This window comes from Pristiophorus japonicus, chromosome 3, assembly GCF_044704955.1.
Source record: "Pristiophorus japonicus isolate sPriJap1 chromosome 3, sPriJap1.hap1, whole genome shotgun sequence".
Taxonomy (NCBI): Eukaryota; Metazoa; Chordata; class Chondrichthyes; family Pristiophoridae; genus Pristiophorus; species Pristiophorus japonicus.
In genome coordinates, this window is record NC_091979.1 from 239,841,378 (window position 1) to 239,862,934 (window position 21,557).

The window sequence follows — 21,557 nt, forward strand, 5'->3', positions numbered from 1 at the left end:
TCCCCACTCGTTTCAACCACAATGCTGCCCTGCTGCAAAGACAAGGTCCCTTCCCCGAGGGTTCTCAATAAAAGTCTGCACACTATATAACCTTATTCTTTCACCTTCATAGGAAGCACCATACCAATATTCTCCATCATCATCATCATAGGCAGTTCCTCGGAATCGCGGAAGACTTGCTTCCACTCTAAAAATGAGTCATTAGGTGATTGAACAGTCCAATACAAGAACCACAGTGCCTGTCACAGGTGGGACAGATAGTTGTTGAGGGAAGGGGTGGGTGGTACTGGTTTGCTGCACTCCCTTTCTGCTGTCTGCACTCAATTTCTGCATGCTCTTGGCGATGAGCCTCGAGGTGCTCAGCGCCCTCCCGAATGCACTTCCACCACTTAGGGCGGTCTTTGGCCAGGGACTCCAGGTGTCAGTGGGGATGTTGCACTTTATCAGGGAGGCTTTGAGGGTGTCCTTGGAACATTTCCTCTGCCCACCTTTGGCTCATTTGCCGTGAAGGAGTTCTGAGTAGAGTGCTTGCTTTGGGAGTTTCGTGCTGGCATGCGAACAGTGTTGGCCTGCCCAGCGGAGCTGATCAAGTGTGGTCAGTGCTTCAATGCTGGGGATATTGGCCTAGTCGAGGACGCTAACATTGGTGCATCTGTACTCCCAGGGAATTTGTAGGATCTTGCAGAGACATCGTTGGTGGTAATTCTCCAGCAACTTGAGGTGTCTACTGTACATGGTCCATGTCTCTGAGCCATATAGAAGGGCGGGTATTATTACAGCCCTATAGACCATGAGCTTGGTGGCAGATTTGAGGGCATGGTTTTCAAACACTCTCTTCCTCAGGCAGCCGAAGGCTGCACTTGAAGTGGTGTTGAAGCTCGTCGTCAATGTCTGCTCTTGTTGATAAGAGGCTCCCGAGGAATGGGAAATGGTCCACGTTGTCCAGGGCCACACTGTGGATCTTGATGACTGGGGGGCAGTGCTGTGCAGCGAGGACAGGCTGGTGGAGGACCTTTGTCTTATGGATGTTTAGCGTAAGGCCCATGCTTTCGTACGCCTCAGTAAATACATTGACTATAACTTGGAGTTCAGCCTCTATGTGCGCAGACGCGGGCGTTGTCCGCGAACTGTAGCTTGACGACAGAGGTTGGAGTGATCTTGGACCTGGCCTGGAGACGACAAAGGTTGAACAGGTTCCCACTGGTTCTGTAGTTTAGTTCCACTCCAGCGGGGAGCTTGTTGACTGTGAGGTGGAGCATGGCAGCGAGGAAGATGGAGAAGAGGGTTGGGGCGATGACGGAGCCCTGTTTGGACCCCGGTCCGGATGTGGATTGGGTCTGTAATGGATCCGTTGGTAAGGATCACGGGCTGCATGTCATCGTGGAGCAGGCAAAGGATGGTGACGAAATTTTGGGGGCATCTGAAGCGGAGGAGGACACTCCATAGACCCTCGCTTTTGACATTGTCACAGGCCTTTATAAGGTCGAAGGAGGCCATGTGTAAGGGCTGGCGCTGTTCCCTGCAGCTGTCGCGCTGTAAAAATCATGTCCGTTGTGCCCCGTAGGGGATGAAATCCGCTCTGTGGCCCCTCAGCCACAGGGAGAAGACGGTTGAGGAGGACTCTAGCAATGACTTTCCAAGTGGTTGATAACAGGGAGATTCCTCTGTAGTTGCTGCAGTCGGACTTGTCCCCTTTTTTAAAGATGGTCATGATCACTGCATCTCTGAGATCTCCGGGCATGCTCTCCTCCCTCCAGATGAGAGAGGTGAGGTCATGTATTCGTGCCAACACTCCCTCCATATTCTCGAGTTACCTGGTCACCACCATTAGCAGAGATGAGGGGAGAATTTATAGCAATCTCTGATGTCAGGTGATGGACGGTATGCAGGAAACTAAAAACATCAATGGCATGTTGATGTGCCTCAGTAAAACATCATCAAAGCATCTTTTCACCAGAAAGAAGAAAGACTTGCATTTATATAGCGCCTTTCACGACCACCAGGTGTCCCAAAGCGCTTTACAGCCAATGAAGTACAGTCTCTGTTGTAATGTGGGAAACGCAGCAGCCAACTTGCGCACAGCAAGCTCCCACAAACAGCACTGTGATAATGACCAGATAGTCTGCTTTTTGTTATGTTGATTGAGGGATAAATATTGGCCAGGGCACAGAGGATAACTCCCCTGCTCATCTTCAAAATAATGCCATGGGATCTTTTACTTCCACCTGAGAGCGCAGACGGGGCCTCAGTTTAAAGTTTCATCTGAAAGACGGCACCTCCGATAGTGCAGCGCTCCCTCAGCACTGCACTGGGAGTGTCAGTCCTAGATTTATGTGCTCAAATCCCTGGAGTGGCACTTGAACCCACAATATTCTGACTCAGGGGCGAGTGTGCTACCCTCTGAGCCACAGCTGACACCAGTGATTAACTATCCTCTGTGCCCCAGAACAAAATATTCTGTGCATTAATTGGCCTGCTACACTTTGTGGGGAGGGCGGGGGGCGGTGAATGAGGGGACACAAACTCAACCATTCAGTAGCACATTGAGATCTCCAAAGAGCGACCCAGTGGAGTGATGGGACACTGTCTAAGGGCTGTGCTTTCCCCACGTGTCGAGCTTTCAATCTCTGTACTGACCACACTTGATCAGCTCCGCTGGGTAGGCAACATTGTTCGCATGCCAGACACGAGACTCCCAAAAGCAAGTGCTCTACTCGGAACTCCTTCATGGCAAACGAGTCAAAGGTGGGCAGAGGAAACGTTACAAGGACACCCTCAAAACCTTCCTGATAAAGTGCAGCATCCCCACTGACACCTGGGAGTCCCTGGCCAAAGACCGCCCTAAGTAGAGGAAGTACATCCGGGAGGGCACTGAGCACCTCGAGTCTCGTCGTCGAGAGCATGCAGAAATCAAGCGCAGGCAGCGGAAAAAGTGTGCGGCAAACCTGTCCCACCCTCCCTTACCCTCAACGACTATCTGTCCCACCTGTGACGGGGACTGTTCAGCCACCTCAGGATTCATTTTTAGAGTGGAAGCGAGTCTTCCTCGATTCCGAGGGACTGCCTATGATGATGATGATGATGATGATGCCAGGAGGAGAAGCCAAATGGAGTCCAGTCACTTCCCCTGCAGGGAGGGAGAGGGGGTTGGGGCAGGGGGAATAATCCACAGAAAGTCATCCAGAGATTTGCACTTTTCTCAGTTACTCATTAAGTCCCAGTAATTCGTGTTAAACAACAACAGCTTGTATGCATATTAAACCTGCTTTCATATCGTGCTCTAGTTACTTAAATAGAAACAAAGCCAATACTTCAAAAATAATTAATTATACGTGCAGTGCTTTGGAACGTTTGATAAACATGAGGCAGTTCTATAAAAATGACTAGTTGTTTCTTTAATCTTTGCTACTCAGCTGGTGGTGCCGGCTCCTGATGCATAGGTCTTGCAGTCTGTGGCAACAACTACGGCAAACATTCAAGGATGTGCCAACTCCAGCTACCAGGCAGCACTTGTTCTTCAACCTAAACTGTATCAGCCATGGCTCAGTGGGTAGCACTCTTGCCTCCAAGTCAGAAGGTTGTGGGTTCAAGTCTCATTCCAGGGACTTGAGCACAAAAATCTAGGCTGACATTCACAGTGCAGTACTGAGGGAGTGCAGCACTGTTGGAGGTGCTGTCTTTCAGGTAAGATGTTAAACAGAGGCCCCATCTGCTCTCTCAGGTGAACATAAAAGATCCCATGGCAATATTTCAAAGAAGAGCAGGTGAGTTATCCCCAGTGTCCTGGGGCCAATATTTATCCCTCAATCAACATCACTAAAAACAGATTATCTGGTCATTATCACATTGCTGTTCGCTGTGTGCAAATTGGCTGCAGCGTTTCTGTTAAGTCCTGACTCTAATGTACTGACTCACACGAGACACATGCTGAAGTCAAAGTCACTCAGGACCTGCACCTTTAATTCCAGCTCTCCAGTGCTGCCCTTTGCCTGAGACCTCCGTTTTATCTACCTCAGTGGGATAGGTATGGAGTGTATGCAAGTGCACCCCTGGTGGTAAGGTATGCTTATTGTTACAGGTCATATCCAGTTACAGTCAGGTATAGCTTGGTAAGATAGTTATATACGGTAATGTGAGATACATGACAGTTTCCTACTTTATCCCACTACACTCCAAAAGAACTGCATTGGCTGTAAAGCACTTTGAGATGTCCGGTGGTTGTGAAAGATGCTATATAAACGCAAGTCTTTCTTTCTTAGTTACCAGGCTCAGCACATCCAGCAAGCTTACTTTGGTGTTGCTGGCAGCAATGTTGCCTCTTTTTTGGCGGGTGCCCCTTTAAGGGACTGCACCATCCATTCAAGTTCCAGCGCAGGTAAGGTTTTTTTCCCCATTGTGAAGCCGGCAAACAGCCTACGCAGGACCTTCCCGTGAAGCTGTGTGGCCGCAAGGCACTCTGGAGTGCAAGGCCCGCACATCACCTGGAGTTGGCAGCTGTGCCACACCACAAGAGCTGGGTCAAAATCTTGGAACGCCACAGATTTCAGATCATTAGGGACACGGCAACATACAAACAGGAGGAGACCACTCAGTGTCTTGAGCTTGTTCTGCCATTCAATAAGATCAAGGCTGATCTGCGACCTAAAGAAAGAAGACTTGCATTTATATAGTGCCTTTCACAACCACCAGACGTCTCAAAGTGCTTTACAGCCAATGAAGTACTTTTGGAGTGTAGTCACCATTGTAATGTGGGAAACACGAAAGCCAATTTGCGCACAGCAAGCTCCCACAAACAGCAATGTGATAATGACCAGATCATCTGTTTTTGTTATGTCGATTGAGGGGTAAATATTGGCCAGGAGTCCGGGGATAACTCCCCTGCTCCTCTTCGAAATAATGTCATGGGATCTTTTCTGTCCACCTGAAAGAGTAGACTGGGTCTCGTCCCATCTGGAAGCTGGCTCCCCTGACAGTGCAGCACTCCCTCAGCACTGCACTGGGAGTGTCAGCCAAGATTTATGTGCTCAAGGCCTTGGAGTGGGATTTCAACCCACAACCCTTCTGACTCAGAGGCGAGTGTGCTACCTACTGAGCCACAGCCGACACTACTCTGATCCAACTCCATATACCCGCCTTTGGCCCATATCCCTTAATACCTTTGCTTAACAAAAAGCTATCAATCTCTGATTTAAAATTAACAACTGATCTACCCATTTGTGGAAGAGCGTTCCATTCTTCTGCCATGCTTTGTGTGTAGAAGTGTTTCTCCTGCAAGGTCTGGCTCTAATTTTCAAACTCTGTCCCCTAGTCCTAGACTCTCCAACCAGCGGAAATAGTTTCTCTCTATCTACTCTATCTGTTCCCTTCATATCCTGAAAACTTCGATCAGATCACCACTTCACCATCTAAATTCTAGGGAATACAACCCTAATTTGTGTAATCTCTCTTCGTAATTTAATCCTTGGAGTCCGGGTATCATTCTGTTCCTATGTTCCTAATTATATTAATCTGTGGAGTTGCAGAATTTTGACCTGACAATATTGCCAAAAAAGTCCAGGGGAGAAATACAAAGATTTTTTTTTAAACTCAACGAGTTAAGATGATCTGGAGTGCGCTACCTGAGAGGACAATGGAAGCAGATTCAATAGTAACTTTCCAAAAGGGAATTGGATAGATACTTCAAAAGGAAAAAAATGAGCAGGATTGCGGGGAATGAGCAGGGGGAGCGGGGCTAATTGGACAGCGCTTTGAAAGAGCCGACACAGACTGGATGGGCCGAAGTACCTCCTTCTGTGCTGTACAATTCTATGATTCTAACTTCAGAGACAGTTAGACGGTGCAGGTAATTATTCCCGAACTTCAAAAAATAAACACATTTCTGCTGCATAGACAAAGCAAAAAAATCAATTACATTTTTTTGCTGGAAATTAGATATTGGAAGATTGCTCTCCGTATTAAAAACCCGTCAATCTTCCTTTCAGGGGGGACTGGCTCGGCCTTCACTGTATGCTGATGAATGGGCAAGTTATGACAACAATAGCGAACAGCCCAGAATCAAAAAATTTTCCATTAGCCTTACACTGCAGAAAAAAATAATGCTTTCAGTTCATAGTTTGCAATTAAACTTTTATGTTATCACAATGCGTGAGTCCAGTGGTATTTCAGTTCGTTTTAAATTATTGAATAGTACAGCACAGGAGGTCTTTCGGCCCATCGAGCCTGGACTAGCTCTTTCGAAGAGCAATCCAGTCAGTTCCACTACCCCCTCGCTCGTTCCCCAGATCGCTGCAATTTTTTCTTCAAGTATTTATCCAATCCCCTTTTGAAGGCTACTATTGAATCTGCCTCCACCTCCCTATCAGATAGTGCATTCCAGATCCTAACCACTCGTTGCGTAAGAAGGTTTTTCCTAATGTCGCCTCAGGTTCTTTTGCCAATCACCTTAAATCTGTGCCCTCTGGTTGTCGACCCTTCAACCATTAGAAACAGTTTTTCTTTATTTACTCTATCTAACACTTCACGATTTTAAGCAACTCTATCAAATCTCCTCTTAGCCTTCTCTGCTCCAAGGAGAACAAACCATCTTCTCCAGTCTCTTCACGTGACTCTATCATCATCCCAGGAACCTTTCTAGTAAAGAACACAAGAACATAAGAAATAGGAGCAGGAGTAGGCATTTGGCCTCTCGAGGCTGCTCCACTATTCAATAAGATCATGGCTGATCTGATCTTGGCCTCTTCCCTGCCCGCTCCTCCTAATCCATGACTTCCTGATCATTCAAAAATGTGTCTGTCTCCATCTTAAATATATTCCACAGCCTCCACAGCTCTCTGGGGTAGAGAATTCCAACCCTCAGAAGAAATTCCTCCTCATCTCCTTATTCTGAAACTATGCCCCCTAGTTCTAGATTCCCCCATGAGGGGAAACATCCTCTCTGCATCTACCCTGTCGAACCTCCTAAGAATCTTATACGTTTCAATAAGATCATCTCCCATTCTTCTAAACTCCAATGAGTATAGGCCAAACTTGCTCAACCTTTCTTCATAAGACAACTCCTTCATCTCAGGAATCAACCTCGTGAACCTTCTCTGAACTGCCTCCAATGCAAGTTTTGGTGGTCTTATCCAAGGAAAGATAAACTTGCTTTGGAGGGAATGCAACAAAGGTTCACCACAGTGATTCCTGGGATGAGGGGATTGCCCTTTGAAGAGAGATCGAGTAGACTAGGCCTATATTCTCCTTATTCCATCATATCATCCAGCAATTAACAGCCTGGGATGTGAGGGGCACTGATACATCGGTTGTGGGTATGAATGGACCGATATTCTTTGGAGTTTAGAAGAATGAGAGGTGATGTCATTGAATTGAAACATATAATATTCTTAGAGGGCTTGACAGGGTAGATGCAGAGAGGATGTTTCGCTCTGGCTGGAGAGTCTAGAACCCGGGGGCACAGTCTCAGGATAAGGGGTCGGCCATTTAGGACTGAGATGAGGAGTAACTTCTTCACTCAGAGGGTGGTGAATCTTTGGAATTCTCTGCCCCAGAGAGCTGTGGAGGTTCAGTTGATGAATATATTCTAGACAGAGATCGATAGATTTTTGGACATTAAGGGAACCAAGGGATATGGGGATCGGGCGAGAAAATGGAGTTGAGGTAGAAGATCAGCCATCATCATCATCACAGGCAGTCCCTCGGAATCGAGGAAGACTTGATTCCACTCTTAAAATGAGTCCTTAGGTGGCTGAACAGTCCAATACGAGAACCACAGTCCCTGTCACAGGTGGGGCAGATAGTCGTTGAGGGAAAGGGTGGGTGGGACTGGTTTGCCGCACGCCCTTTCCGCTGCCTGCGCTTGATTTCTGCATGCTCTCGACGATGAGACTCGAGGTGCTCGCCGCCCTCCCGGATGCACTTCCTCCACTTAGGGCAGTCTTTGGCCAGGGACTCCCAGGTGTCAGTGGGGATGTTGCACTCTCTCAGGGAGGCTTTCAGGGTGTCCCTGTAACGTTTCCTCTGCCCACCTTTGGCTCATTTGCCGTGAAGGAATTCCGAGTAGAGTGCTTGCTTTGGGAGTCTCGTGTCTGGCATGCGAACTATGTGGCCTGCCCAGCGGAGTTGATCAAGTGTGGTCAGTGCTTCAATGCTGGGGATGATGGCCTGATTGAGGACACTAATGTTGGTCCTCCCAGGGAATTTGTAGGATCTTGCGGAGGCATCGTTGATGATATTTCTCCAGCGACTTGAGGTGTCTACTGTACATGGTCCATGTCTCTGAGCCACACAGGAGGGCGGGTATTACTACAGCCCTGTAGACCATGAGCTTAGTGACAGTTTTGAGGGCAGATCAGCCATGATATTATTGAATGGCGGAGCAGGCACGAGAGGCCAAATAGCCTACTCTTGCTCCTATTTCTTATGTTCTTATTGCAGTGCAGTACCGAGTGCTGTACTGCTAGAAGTGGCATCTTTTCAACGAGTCGTTAAACTGAGGTCCGCCCGTTTGGGTGGATGTACAAGATCCCACGGCATCCTTTGAAGAGGAGCAGGGGGAGCTCTCCTGCTTTGAGGCCAATATTTATTTCTCAAACAACACTTCCCACCAGATAAACTAGTCATTTATCTCATTGTTGTTTCTGGGACCGTGCAGTTTGGCTGCCAAGTTTACTTACAAAAAAGTGATTACATTTCAAGACAAATTGATTTGCTGTGAAGCACTTTGAGACATCCTGAGGGTGTGAAAGTTGCTATCCAAATGCAGAAACAGAACATGCTGTACACATTCAGCAGGTCAGGCAGCATGATGCAGATAGGGAAGGAAGGAATGGCAACATTTCAGGTGTGACCCTTCGAGCAGATTGAGAATTTCAAAATGTAAGTTGCAGCTTTCGTATCTTGATGACCAGAACCGAGGCCACGTCTGCCCTCTCAGGTGGACGCAAAAATTCCCACGGCACTATTTTGAAGAAGAGCAGGGGAGTTGTCCTGGGCCAATATTGTGTGCGTCAGTGCTCAGTGGTTGAAGGTTGTGGGTTCAAGTCCCACTCCAGGGACTTGAGCACATAAGTCGAAGCTGACACTCCCAGTGCAGTGCTGAGGGAGCGCTGTACTGTCGGAGGTGCCGACTTTCGGATGAGACGTTAAACCGAGGCCCAGTCTGCTCTCTCAGGTGGATGTAAAATATCCCATGGTGCTATTTCGAAGAGGAGTACAGGAGTTATCCCCGGTGTCCTGGGGCCAATATTTAACCCTCAATCAACATCACTAAAACAGATTATCTGGTCATTATCACATTGCTGTTTGTGGGAGTTTACTGTGCAAAAATTGGCTGCCGCGTTTTTCACATCAAAAAGTAATATAGTACATATAAAAGTGGCTATAAAGCATTTTGGAAAGTCATGAGGTTATGAAAAGCACTTTATAACTTTATAGGCAGTCCCTCGAAATCGAGGAAGACTTGCTTCCACTCTAAAAGTGAGCTCTCAGGTGACTGTACAGTCCAATACGGGAATTACAGTCTCTGTCACAGGTGGGACAGACAGTGGCTGAAGGAAAGAGTGGGTGGGCAGTCTGGTTTGCCGCACGCTCCTTCCGCTGCCTGCTCTCGGCGATGAGACTCGAGGTGCTCAGTGCCCTCCCGGATGCACTTCCTCTACTTAGGGTGATCTTTGGCCAGGGACTCCCAGGTGTCAGTGGGGATGTTGCATTTTATCAGGGAGGCTTTGAGGGTGTTCTTGAAACGTTTTCTCTCAATCAATGTAACAAAAACAGATGATCTGGTCATTATCACATTTCTGTTTGTGGGAGCTTGCTTTGCTCTTAATTGGCTGCCGCGTTTCCCACATTTCAACAGTGACTACATTCCAAAAGTACTTAATTGGCTGTAAAGCACTTTGAGACGTCCGGTGGTCATGAAAGGCACTATATAAATGAAAGTCTTTCTTTCTTGTGCTGACAGTCAGGGTTGTCCAGCAGGTGGATGAGAGAATGGTACCCGACTCCCACCCACGCCCAGCCCCCCCCCCACCCGCCCCCACTCCCTCCACATTATCATGAAATATAGAAGCCTCTTTAAAAATGAGCAGCCCTTGCAAAATCTCCGATCGGTTTGCTCTGGGAGATATTGAAATGGACTTTGTTAAATTAAACGGGAATGGTTAAAAACATAAGAACATAAGAAATAGGAGCAGGAGTTGGCCATTTGGCCCCTCGAGCCTGCTCCACCATTCAATAAGATCATTGTGGATCCTATTATGGACTCAGCTCCACTTCACTGCCCGCTCTCCATAACCCTTTACTCCCTTATCGCTCAAAAATATGTCTATCTTCGCCTTAAATATATTCAATGACCCAGCTTCCACAGCTCTCTGGGGTAGAGAACTCCACAGATTTACAACCCTCAGAGAAGAAATTCCTCCTCATCTCAGTTTTAAATGGGCGGCCCCTTATTCTGAGACTATGCCCCCTAGTTTTAGTTTCCCCTATCAGTGGAAATATCCTCTCTGCATCCACCTTGTCAAGCCCCCTCATTATCTTATAAGTTTCAATAAGATCACCTCTCATTCTTCTGAACTCCAATGTGTATAGGTCCAACCTATCTTCATAAGTCAACCCCCTCATCTCCGGAATCAACCTAGTGAACCTTCTCTGAACAGCCTCCAATGCAAGTATATCCTTTCTGCGCAGCCCCCAGCCTGCGAGCACCATCGCAGCAGGCTGGGGAGCGGAAGGAGAGGTGTGGTGGCGTACCACTGCAAGGTACAGCGCGAACTGGTGCAGGAGAGCAATGGCAGTGAAGAGGGACGTCATCAAGGTCCAAGTCGGTGATTGGAGTGTGGGCAGGTACAGCAGGAGCGGCGCGATTGGGACGAAGGAGCGGCAAGAGAATGCAGATGGAGGTGACCGGGGCCCAGGAGAGGTGTGAGTTCGGGGCCCAGAAGAGGCGAGGACCCAGGGGCAGCATGCTGCGATATGTGCGCGCACTAGGTCCATGCAGCAGAGCATGGTTAATCCTTGCTACTGGAGCAAGACCTAGCTCTGTCAAGCCCGTGTGGTGGTTGGTGTGCAACAGTCACCGCACGTTAAAAAAAAATCCACGCACAGGCATCTTCCACCCTTCAAGATTTACTTCGGACCTGGAATATTAGGTCCATCATTGAAACACCTGTGAACTTTTTGACGTGGAAGCAAATCTTCCTCGATTCGAGGGACTGCCTATGATGATGATCCTTCCTTAGATACGGAGACCAAAACTGTACGCAGTACTCCTGGTGTGGCCTCACCGATACCCTGTACAGTTGTAGCAGGACTTCTCTGCTAGCTGTGTGAGTTCACCCTCCGGTCCGTGAACTGCACATCACGGGCAAATCCAACCAGTTATCGTTCAAAAAAAACAAAGAGAGAAAGATCACGATCGATCCAGCGATGAAGTGTGGACGATATATTCTACAATACTTGAAACGACCTCTGTAGCCGGAACCAGTTAGCTGTGGGGCGACGTCACAGAGCAGGAAGCGGTGCTTTGATGAGTACAGACATTTCGACGGCCAATGATCTTTGTAGTGCAGTAATTCGGGGCGGGGGCAGGGGGTCGCCCAGCTTGGGACCGTGGAGCACAGGCCCGGGGCTGAAACTACTACTACTACTCAGAGGGTGGTGAATCTTTGGAATTCTCTACCCCAGAGGGCTGTGGAGGCTCAGTCTTTTATATTCAAGGCAGAGATCGATAGATTTTTGGACTCGAGGGGAATCAAGGGAAATGGGGATAGTGCAGGAAAGTGGAGTTGAGGTCGAAGATCAGGCAATGATCTTGCTGAATGGCGGAGCAGGGTCGAGGGGCCGAATGGCCGACTCCTGCTCCTAATTCTTATGTCCCTGTTGGCTCGGGGCACATGTCCTTGCTGCCTGGCTCAGGAGAGCAGGTTAAAATCACAGATATTGCGATCATGATGGCCTTAGAACAGGTTACGAGCCAGGGGCGATTTTAAACGCCCACCCACCAGGTTTCTGCTGAGCGAGAAGGGCTAAAATCGCCTCCTATCGAACCATAGATGCTTAGTGCACAGCAGGAGGCCATTCAGCCCATCGTGTCTGTGCAATGGCTTTTGTCTGAATTACTCCAAATCTAATCCCACCGTCCTACTATCTCCCTCTGCTATAAATGTTTATCCAAGGCTTCCAACACCTCGACTCAGCTCTCTCGAGCTTCCTCATCCACTTGCTCATCCTCTCTCCGCACCTTTAAAATCCTCCTAAAGACCGTCTCTTCAACCAAGCATTCAGCCACCTCTCAACTCTCCCACGAGTGATAGTCAGGAGCCAGTGCTCCTGTAGTGCGGGGGCAGGCATGGGCACAATCCCGAGAGATGGCTGGGGTTTTTAAATCAGTCTTCAAGACTGAGGATGATATAGAGTTACCAGTGCTGCTACATAGAGGTAGGCCACAACTGAACACATGGCAGTAAATAGAGAAAAAGAGAAAGGGGAAAGGAGAGAAAGGCGAGAATAGGAAGAGAAAGGGGAGAGAGAGAGAGGGGGGGGGGAGAGAGAGAGAGAGAGAGAGAGGGGGGGAGAGAGGGGGGGAGAGAGAAAGGGGAGAGAGAGAGAGAAAGGGGAGAGAGAGAAAGGGGAGAGAGAGAGCGCGAGAGAGAAGGAAAGAGAGATAGAGAGAGAAGGAAAGAGAGATAGAGAGAGAAGAAAGTGAGAGAGAAAAGAGTGAGAGAAAAGGGAGAGAAAGAGGAAAAAAAACGAGAGAAGGGAGAGGAAAAGAGATAGAGAGACAGAAAGAGAGAAAGAGGGAGATAAAAAGCGAGAAAGGAGAGGAAGAGAAAGCGAGAAAAAGAGAGTGAGAGAAAGAATTATGCAGTGACATGTTGGGGGTGCTGCAAGTTGTACTGCAATGCTGCAACTGATGAACAGTTGGAAGGTAAGCCACTATACCTTGTAAATGTTACCTGTTATGTATGTAAACATTGTAAGTGTGTAAGACTTGCCACCAGAGGGCGCAACTGTTGGAGGTACAAAGGTCACCTGCACACCTCGTGCAAGGGAGTATAAAAGGTTGTCTGCCATGCTGCTTAGGCACTCTGGAGTTGTATTAAAGAGACTAAGGTCACATCAGTTTTAGCTCACAGTACTCAGTCTTGTGGAGTGCTTTCGTACTTAACAATTGTCGCCGAGTAACAGATTACAAACTTTCACGCGGTCATGGCTGCCGTTGGTATTTTAGAAAGATTTATAGAGAGTGATGATTGCGAAGCTTGCATTGAGAGTCTCGACCAATACTTCATGACCAACGAGCTGGATGGGGACGATAAAGCGATCAAGCGCAGGACGATTCTCCTCACCGTGTGTGGGTCCACAATATACGGCCTCACCAAGAGCCTGCTAGCACCGGAGAAACCAGCGGAGAAGACATATAACAGAGTTCAGAACCACCTCAAGCCGAAGGAGAGCGTCTTAATGGCCAGGTATCGCGTCTACACACACCACCGCTCCAAGGGCCAGGACTTGGCGAGTTATGTCGCCGACATGAGACGCCCTGCAGGAACTTGCAAATTTGCTGGATTTTTGGGGGAAATGCTGCGGGACTTTTTTGTGCTTGGCATCGGCCACAAGCTCATTCTTTGCAAGCTGCTGTCCACCGAATTCCTAGACCTGAGCAAGGCCATCATGATCGCCCAGGCATTCATATCCACGAGCGATAATACCAGATAGATATCTTCCCAGCAACGAAGCTCACTGGCAAGTACTGTGCATAAAATAATGTCGCTAGCAGCCAGAACTGCATGTCTGCAGCTGCAAGACCTAGGATGATTCAGAGTCTGCCATTGGGCGTGAATGCAAACACATTAGCACCATGTTGGCGCTGCGGGGATAATCATCGAGCCCATCAATGTCGATTCAAGCACTACGTGTACAAAGGCTGCGAAACAATGGGGCACCTCCAGCGAATGTGCAAGAGTGCTGCGACTCACCACGTGGCAGAGTTGGCAGAGGATGATCGATCCGGCGTGGATCACGCAGAACAAACAAGAGAGGCAACTCAACCCAAGGAAGAATTGTATGGGGTACACACTTTCACCACCAAGAGCCCTCCTGTCATGCTGAAAGTCAAACTGAACGGTATCCCGATATCCCGATATCAATGGAGTTGGACACGGGGGAAAGTCAGTCAATTATGAGCCAGAAGGCTTTTGAGAAACTGTGGGGCAACAAGGCACAATGGCCGATTCAGACAAAGCTGTGCACCTACACCAAAGAGCTCACACCAGTCATTGGCAGTGCGGCACTTAAGGTATCGTACGATGGAGCTGTGCATGATTTATCACTGTGGATTATACCAGGCGATGGCCCAATACTAATCGGCAGAAGCTGGCTGGGAAGGATTCGATGGAACTGGGATGACATCAAAGTACTATCTCCAGTGGATGATTCTTCGTGCGCCCAAGTACTGAGCAAGTTTCCATTGCTATTTGAACCAGGCGTCGGCAACTTCACAGGCGCCAAGGTGCAGATCCATCTAGTCCCCGACGCAAGGCCCGTTCATCACAAGGCTCGAGCGGTTCCATATAGGATGAGGAAGAAAGTCGAGATCGAACTGGACAGACTTCGACGAGAGGGAATCATATCGCCAGTCAAGTTCAACGAGTGGGCCAGTCAGATTGTTCCGGTGTTGAAATGCAATGGTACGGTCAGAATCGGCAGAAACTACAAGGTAACGATCAACCACATCTCGTTACAAGACCAGTATCCACTACCCAAAGTGGATGACCTGTTTGCAACGTTAGCAGGGGGGTGGGGGGGAGGAGTAGTATACCAAGTTGGACCTAACCTCCGCCTTCATGACACAGGAGCTGGCTGAATCTTCGAAAAGATTGATGTGCATCAACATGCACAAAGGACTGTTCATATATCACAGATGCCCTTTTGGAATTCGCTCGGCTGCTGTTTCTTATAGAAGAAGATGGAGAGTCTGCTGAAATCGGTTCCGCGCACCGTTGTGTTTCAAGACGACATCCTGATCATTGGCCCTGACACCATCGAACACCTGCACAACCTGGAAGAGGTTCTAAGTCGACTAGTCAGAGTGGGACTCAGGCTGAAACACTCCAAGTGTGTTTTCCTGGCGTCAGAGGTCGAATTTTGGGGGAGAAAGATTGCTGCACGGATTCACGGATTCAAAGACAGAGGCCATCAAGAATGCACCCAGACCACAGAATGTGACAGCTGCGTTCATTCCTGGGACTCCTCAACTATTTTGGTAACTTTCTACCGGGGTTAAGCACTTTTTGGAATTGTTGCACATGTTGCTACGTAAGGGTGATGACTGGTTTGGGGTAAATGTCAAGAGACAGCCTTTGAGAAAGCCAGAAACCTACTTTGTTCTAATAAGTTACTTGTACTGTATGACGCGTGTAAACGATTAATGTTAGCTTGTGATGCATCTTCGTACGGGGTCGGCTGTGTGTTACAGCAAACCAATGTATCGGGCAAACTTCAACCGGTTGTATACACGTCTAGAAGTCTGTCTAAGGCTGAAAGAGCCTACAGTATAGTCGAGAAGGAGGTTTTAGCATGTGTATATGGGGTTAAGAAAATGCACCAATACCTATTTGGACTTCAGTTTGAGCTTGAAACCGACCACAAACCGCTCATTTCGCTGTTTTCAGAAAGCAAAGGTATAAACACCAATGCTTCGTCCCACATCCAAAGATGGGCATTAACATTATCCGCTTATGACTATGTTATCCGCCACAGACCAGGCACGGAGAGCTGTGCTGATGCCCTTAGTTGGCTACCATTGCCCACTACCGGGGTGGAAATGGCGCAGCCCACAGACTTGCTTCTGGTCTTGGATGCTTTTGAGAGCAAGGGGTCACCCATCACTGCTCGCCAAATCAGGACCTGCCAGGATCCTGTGCTATCACTTGTAAAAAGTTGCGTCCTCAATGGGAGCTGGTCGGCCGTTCCCGGGGAAACGCAAGATGAAATTAAGCCGTTTCACCGATGCAAAGATGAAATGTCCATCCAGTCGGATTGTCTCTATGGGGTAATTGCATGGTTTTGCCAAAAAAAGGCAGGGAAACGTTTATATGCGACCTACACAATACCCACCCAGGCATAGTCATGATGAAGGCTATAGCCAAGTCGCATGTTTGATGGCCCGGCAGTTACTCGACTTAGAATCATGCGTACACCAGTGCAACACGTGCTCATAATTGAGCAATGCACCAAGGGAGGCTCCTTTGAGTCTGTGGTCATGTCCTTCCAAACCGTGGTCCAGGATCCACGTAGATTTTGCTGGCCCCTTTCTCGGAAAGATGTTTTTAGTTGTTGTGGACGCTTACTCTAAATGGATTGAATGCATAATCATGTCATCCAGCACATCCACTGCCACCGTTGAAAGCCTCTGGCCTATGTTCGTCACCCATGGCTTGCCCGACGTCCTTGTCAGTGACAATAGACCATGTTTCACCAGCTTTGAATTCAACGAGTTTATGACCCGCAATGGCATCAAGCATGTCAGGTTTGCCCTGTTTAGGTCCGCATCCAACGGTCAAGCAGAACAGGCAGTCCAAACTATCAAGCTGAGCTTGAAACGCGTGACGGAAGTGTCATGTATCTCACACCACTGTACATAACTGTATCTTACCATGCTATAAATGACTGTAACTAGATATGATCTGTAACCACAAGCATACTTTACTACCAGGGGTGCACTTGCAGGAGACACTGCATACCTGTTCCACACAGGTATATAAAGGCAGGTCTCAGGCAAGTGTGGCACACGAGAGCTGTGAAATAAAGGTGCAGGTCCAGAGTGACCTTGACTTCAGCATGTGCCTCGTGTAAGTCTGTACTGCAGGGTCAGGACTTTACAGGAAGGTTCCTTGCAGACCCGCTTATCTCGGGTTCTGCTCAGCTACCGGACGCGATCCCACTCGCTCACTGGAGTTCCCCTGCAGAATTGTTAATGAAGAGCACTCAAAACCAGGCTCTCCCTAGTCCACCTGGATCTAAATGATCATGTGGAAACCCGGCGTCACTGGCAAAACATGTACCACGATCGCGCGGCTGTATCGTGTGACATTGATGTTAACGATCCAGTGTTTGTCCTAAATGGGTCGCTGGCACTGTCTTGGCCAAGGAGGGGAATAGAGTGTTTATAATCAAACTATTCAATAGACAAACGTGCAGAAAGCATTTGGATCAGACCAAACTGCGGTTCACTGACAACCAGGAACAACCTGAAGAGGACATCACCATCATCGATCCACCAACACACACCCAACCAGCAATCGACCTCGCTGTCAATCAAGAGGATGAACCCACCATTCCCAACAGTCCTGTCAGACCAGCCGCGCCACAGTGCAGCAAAGGTCCGACCAACTCACCCATACCAGAGTTTGAACTCAGAATATCAACCAGGGAGCGTAGGGCCCCGGATCGTCTCAACTTGTAAATAATTTGTATCAAAGACCTTGGGTGGGGGGAGTAATGTTATGTATGTAAACATTGTAACTGTGTAAGACTTGCCACCAGAGAGCGCAACTGTTGGAGGCCCAAAGGTCACCTGCACACCTCGTGCAAGGAAGTATAAAAGGTTGTCTGCCATGTTACTTAGGCACTCTGGAGTTGTATTAAAGAGACTAAGGTCACATCAGTTTTAGCTCACAGTATTCAGTTTTGTGGAGTTCTTCCATACTTAACATTAACCTCGCGTGTGGTGTGTGGGAATCCAGTGCCTAGCTGAGATGGATTCTCTGCACAGTAACAGGACTCGTGCAGCAAGACAGCCAGTTGACAGGACATGTAAAATCCAACCCCTGCTCAACTATCATAAAATAAACTAAAGCTGAACAACAGCGCCCTCGGGTGGCCAGAATCGCAGCGTTTCTCCAATAACAAAACTACATACTGAGGTGGAACACCTACTTAACATTCACAATTGGACAATAGTAAACAATCTCACATATAGAAGTCTTGCCCTCAGCAGGTTTGGGGTTCCAACATGAGCTTGCTGGCTTTTCTAAAGCCTCGCTCCAACCTATCGCTACAGCCCCCTCGCTCGTTTGTCAACAACAACTTGCATTTATATAGTGCCTTTAATGCAGCACCACCGAATGTTCTATGTTGAGGATGGAAGTCGAGATAAATAGCGTTCCAGTCTTCATGGAAGTGGACACAGGGGCGAGCCAGTCAGTGATGAATCAAGAAGTCTTTGAGAGGCGATGGGACAATCAGGCTGAACGACCCAAGTTGGTCCCGGTTCAGGCAAAGCTGCGCACCAACACCGATAAACTTATCCCAGTCGTTGGTAGTGCGGATGTAAAGGTACTCCATGACAGCTCGGTGCACAAGTTACCTCTGTGGATTGCTGCAGGTGATGGACCAACGCTACTTAGAAGGTGGTGGATGGAGAAGATCCATTGGAGTTGGGAAGATTTCATCCCTCCAGCGATCGATGTCCTCCGCGTTGAGGCAAAGCAAACCCCCCACCTGAGGTTGGATCCGGCACCAGAGAGCAGACCAGCACAGCACCCGAGGCACAGACCGCCCAGCACGACTGTGTGGAGATGATCCAGCTGAGACGACCCGAACGCACCTTCCAGGCTCCAGTGGCAGGACTCCGGAGGAAGAAAATCGGATCCAAAGGCGACTTCCCAGCTTCGGTGGCAGAACCCGGGGAGAAGAGGATCACAGCAGTTGACATTGTAGATGGAAGAAAGATGGCGCCCAAACCACGAGGTGAAGCGCTGAAGAAAAAGATGGCGGCGGCCGGACTACGAGGTGCAGCGCTGATGGAGCAACACGTGGTACCAAACAAAGAAGAGGATTGGGGTAAAGATAGCAAGGCTCTCTTAAAGGAGGCCCACAACTCACCACTCTTAAAGGGACAGTTCCACGCTCTTAATAAATGTAACAACAACTATGAGTTAGGCGTAAAATGTGTAATTGATGATCAGAGCTGTGTACATGCAATAAGCAAGGAAAAGTCGCGCAATTGCGATCGGAGCTGCAGGTTATTTACCATAAGTAATGAAACGTTGTGCAATGTAGGATTTCAACTGCATACAGTCAATGCAGCAGGCAAACACCCATCGGGAGCACACAGGTCCAGCGAGCTACCCAATGCTGTAGCCTGCATCCCTGGGACCAGAGTTATGCACCATGGAGTGTGGCCACAAACAGCTAATATGAGCTTGCTGGCTTTTCTAAAGCCTCGCTCCAACCTATCGCTACAGCCCCCTCGCTCGTTTGTCAACAACAACTTGCATTTATATAGTGCCTTTAATGCAGCACCACCGAATGTTCTATGTTGAGGATGGAAGTCGAGATAAATAGCGTTCCAGTCTTCATGGAAGTGGCCACATACAAGCTGCAAAGCAAGCAATCTCAGGAGGGCAACGGCACCGGTATCGATACCCTGCCCCCGATCGGCTCCACCTCTCAGGCACCCAATGGCACCAACCGCCATGAGCCTGAAAGAGCAAACTGCGCTAAGACATAGCCCCCAGACCCTATCGCCACCAAGGCCACACCCGGGAACGAAGGGTCACCCGCAACAGTTCTCCCAAATGGGACCGGGACCAGCCAGGATCCCAATCCCAAATCAAATAATGCCCAGGCAAGCGAGTCAGCAGTTCCCTGTGCACTGGTAGACGACTGCTCCTCAGGGCGCAGCAGCGACCCGGGACACAAGGAGAGGACAGGGAGGTCACAGGTATCTGTGAAGCTGCCCGACACTAGGAGCAACGGCAAAGGCCCCGAGAGCAGGCAACTTGAGCCAACCGGGTTCCCACTGCCAGCACTGGGCACCGCGCCGCCACCAGACTACCTGGGCACCATCCAACAGTTCTGGCATTAGTTTGTCCTCACACACCGGTGCTGACCCCAGCACTGACTCCAAGTATATTCCAAGTATATACCTCACCATTCACCTCACTACAGTACCACGAACGCAATACTGTAAATGCAAATTTTTTGGGGTACTTGAATGAATATGAATGTAATGAGCCAACGGCACAATCTGTATGTCGGGGGATGAGAGAATGGAGTGGTCAGGGACGCTCAAACAGAAACCACCAGCACCTCTACTGCCAACGAAACACCACCTACTCATTCAAGATGGAAACGACCCTCCAAGGGTCAACCAGATAGAGCTAAGCCCAGAGCAGTCAATGCAAAGGCGATTTGCACTAAGGTCTTGGGGGAGAGTGATGTCATGTATCCTACATGGTTACTGCTTGTACTATTACAAGGTGTGCCACCAGAGGGCACTGCAGTGGGAGACTTGTAGGTTACCTGTACAGGTGTGCCAGGCCTAGTATAAAAGGCAGGCCACCATGTGTGATCCTCACTCTGGAGTTACATTAAATGGACTAAGGTCACTACAGTTCAAGCACAACACATTGTCTCGTGGAGTCATTATTAGAGCATCTGAAGACATAACACACCCTTCAAGATTTAGTTCAGACCTGGAATGTTAGGTCCTTCATTGAAACACCTGTGAACTTTTTGACGTGGAAGCAAGTCATCCTTGATTCAAGGGACTGCCTATGATTATGAAATGTCTCACAACCCATCTTTATGACTGAGCTGTTTGTCACCTCCCCAATCTCCATGAAATAGTGCCATGGGATCTTTTACGTCCACCTGAGAGAGCAGACGGGGTCACGGTTTAACGTCTCATCCGATAGTGCAGCGCTCCCTCAGCACTGCACTGGGAGTGTCAGCCTGGATTTTTTTTTGTATTCAAGACTCTGGAGTGGGATTTGAACCTACGACCTTCTGACTCAGAGGCGATTGCGAGATGATCACACTGCACTGTCGACCTTTTAAAATATATCCACGATACTCAATGAGGATGGTAACGGCCAAAGAGGATCAGCAAGGAGCTCAGCACCTCTCGGGACCATGGAACTATTCCAGGGACGACTTGCAAAATGACGCTGAAAGCAGCTCTGGAAAGACTGAGCATGGGTCGTTTCGTTACCTGTGATCTTTGGGATCGAACTGAACAGCTTCCGTGAAGAGCTCCACAGCCTGAGAGTAGGAGCCTTGTTTAGCCAGATCGATGCCGTGTTCTGTGAAAAAACAATGTGCAACAGGTGAGGTCAACGTTTAAAACAATTAACCAGGCAGTAGTACCCCACCTGCCCCCCCCCCGCCATCATTGGTAGTGGAGTCACTCTTTCCCATCCCTCTAACCCCTTCACTCCCACTTCCTCCACCATGGGGTGGCTCAGTGGGTAGCACTCTCTGCACTCACTGTAACCAAACCTCACAGCTCAAAGTGATAGACCCATTGCATTCACTGCAGGGCAGTGTTAAATATGACATAAGATCTGAGATCTGGGGTACTTGTGCATGAAACACAAAAGGGTAGTATGAAGGTACAGCAAGTGATCAGGAAGGACAATGGAATCTTGGCCTTTATTGCAAAGGGGATAGAGTATAAAAGCAGGGAAGTTTTGCTACAGCTATGCAGGGTATTGGTGAGGCCACACCTGGAATACTGCGTGCAGTTTTGGTTTCCATATTTACAAAAGGAT

The 21,557-nt window shown here is 48.6% G+C and overlaps 1 protein-coding gene across 1 annotated transcript in view; it reads right to left on the reverse strand.

The window, feature by feature from the left end:
* Positions 1 to 21,557, reverse strand: part of LOC139255526 (uncharacterized) — a 170,795-nt gene that overhangs the window by 106,517 nt on the left and 42,721 nt on the right. The window contains exon 6 of the mRNA XM_070873948.1: positions 20,999 to 21,089. Within this exon, the coding sequence (XP_070730049.1) occupies positions 20,999 to 21,089 (91 nt within the window). The remainder of the gene's footprint in view (positions 1 to 20,998; positions 21,090 to 21,557) is intronic.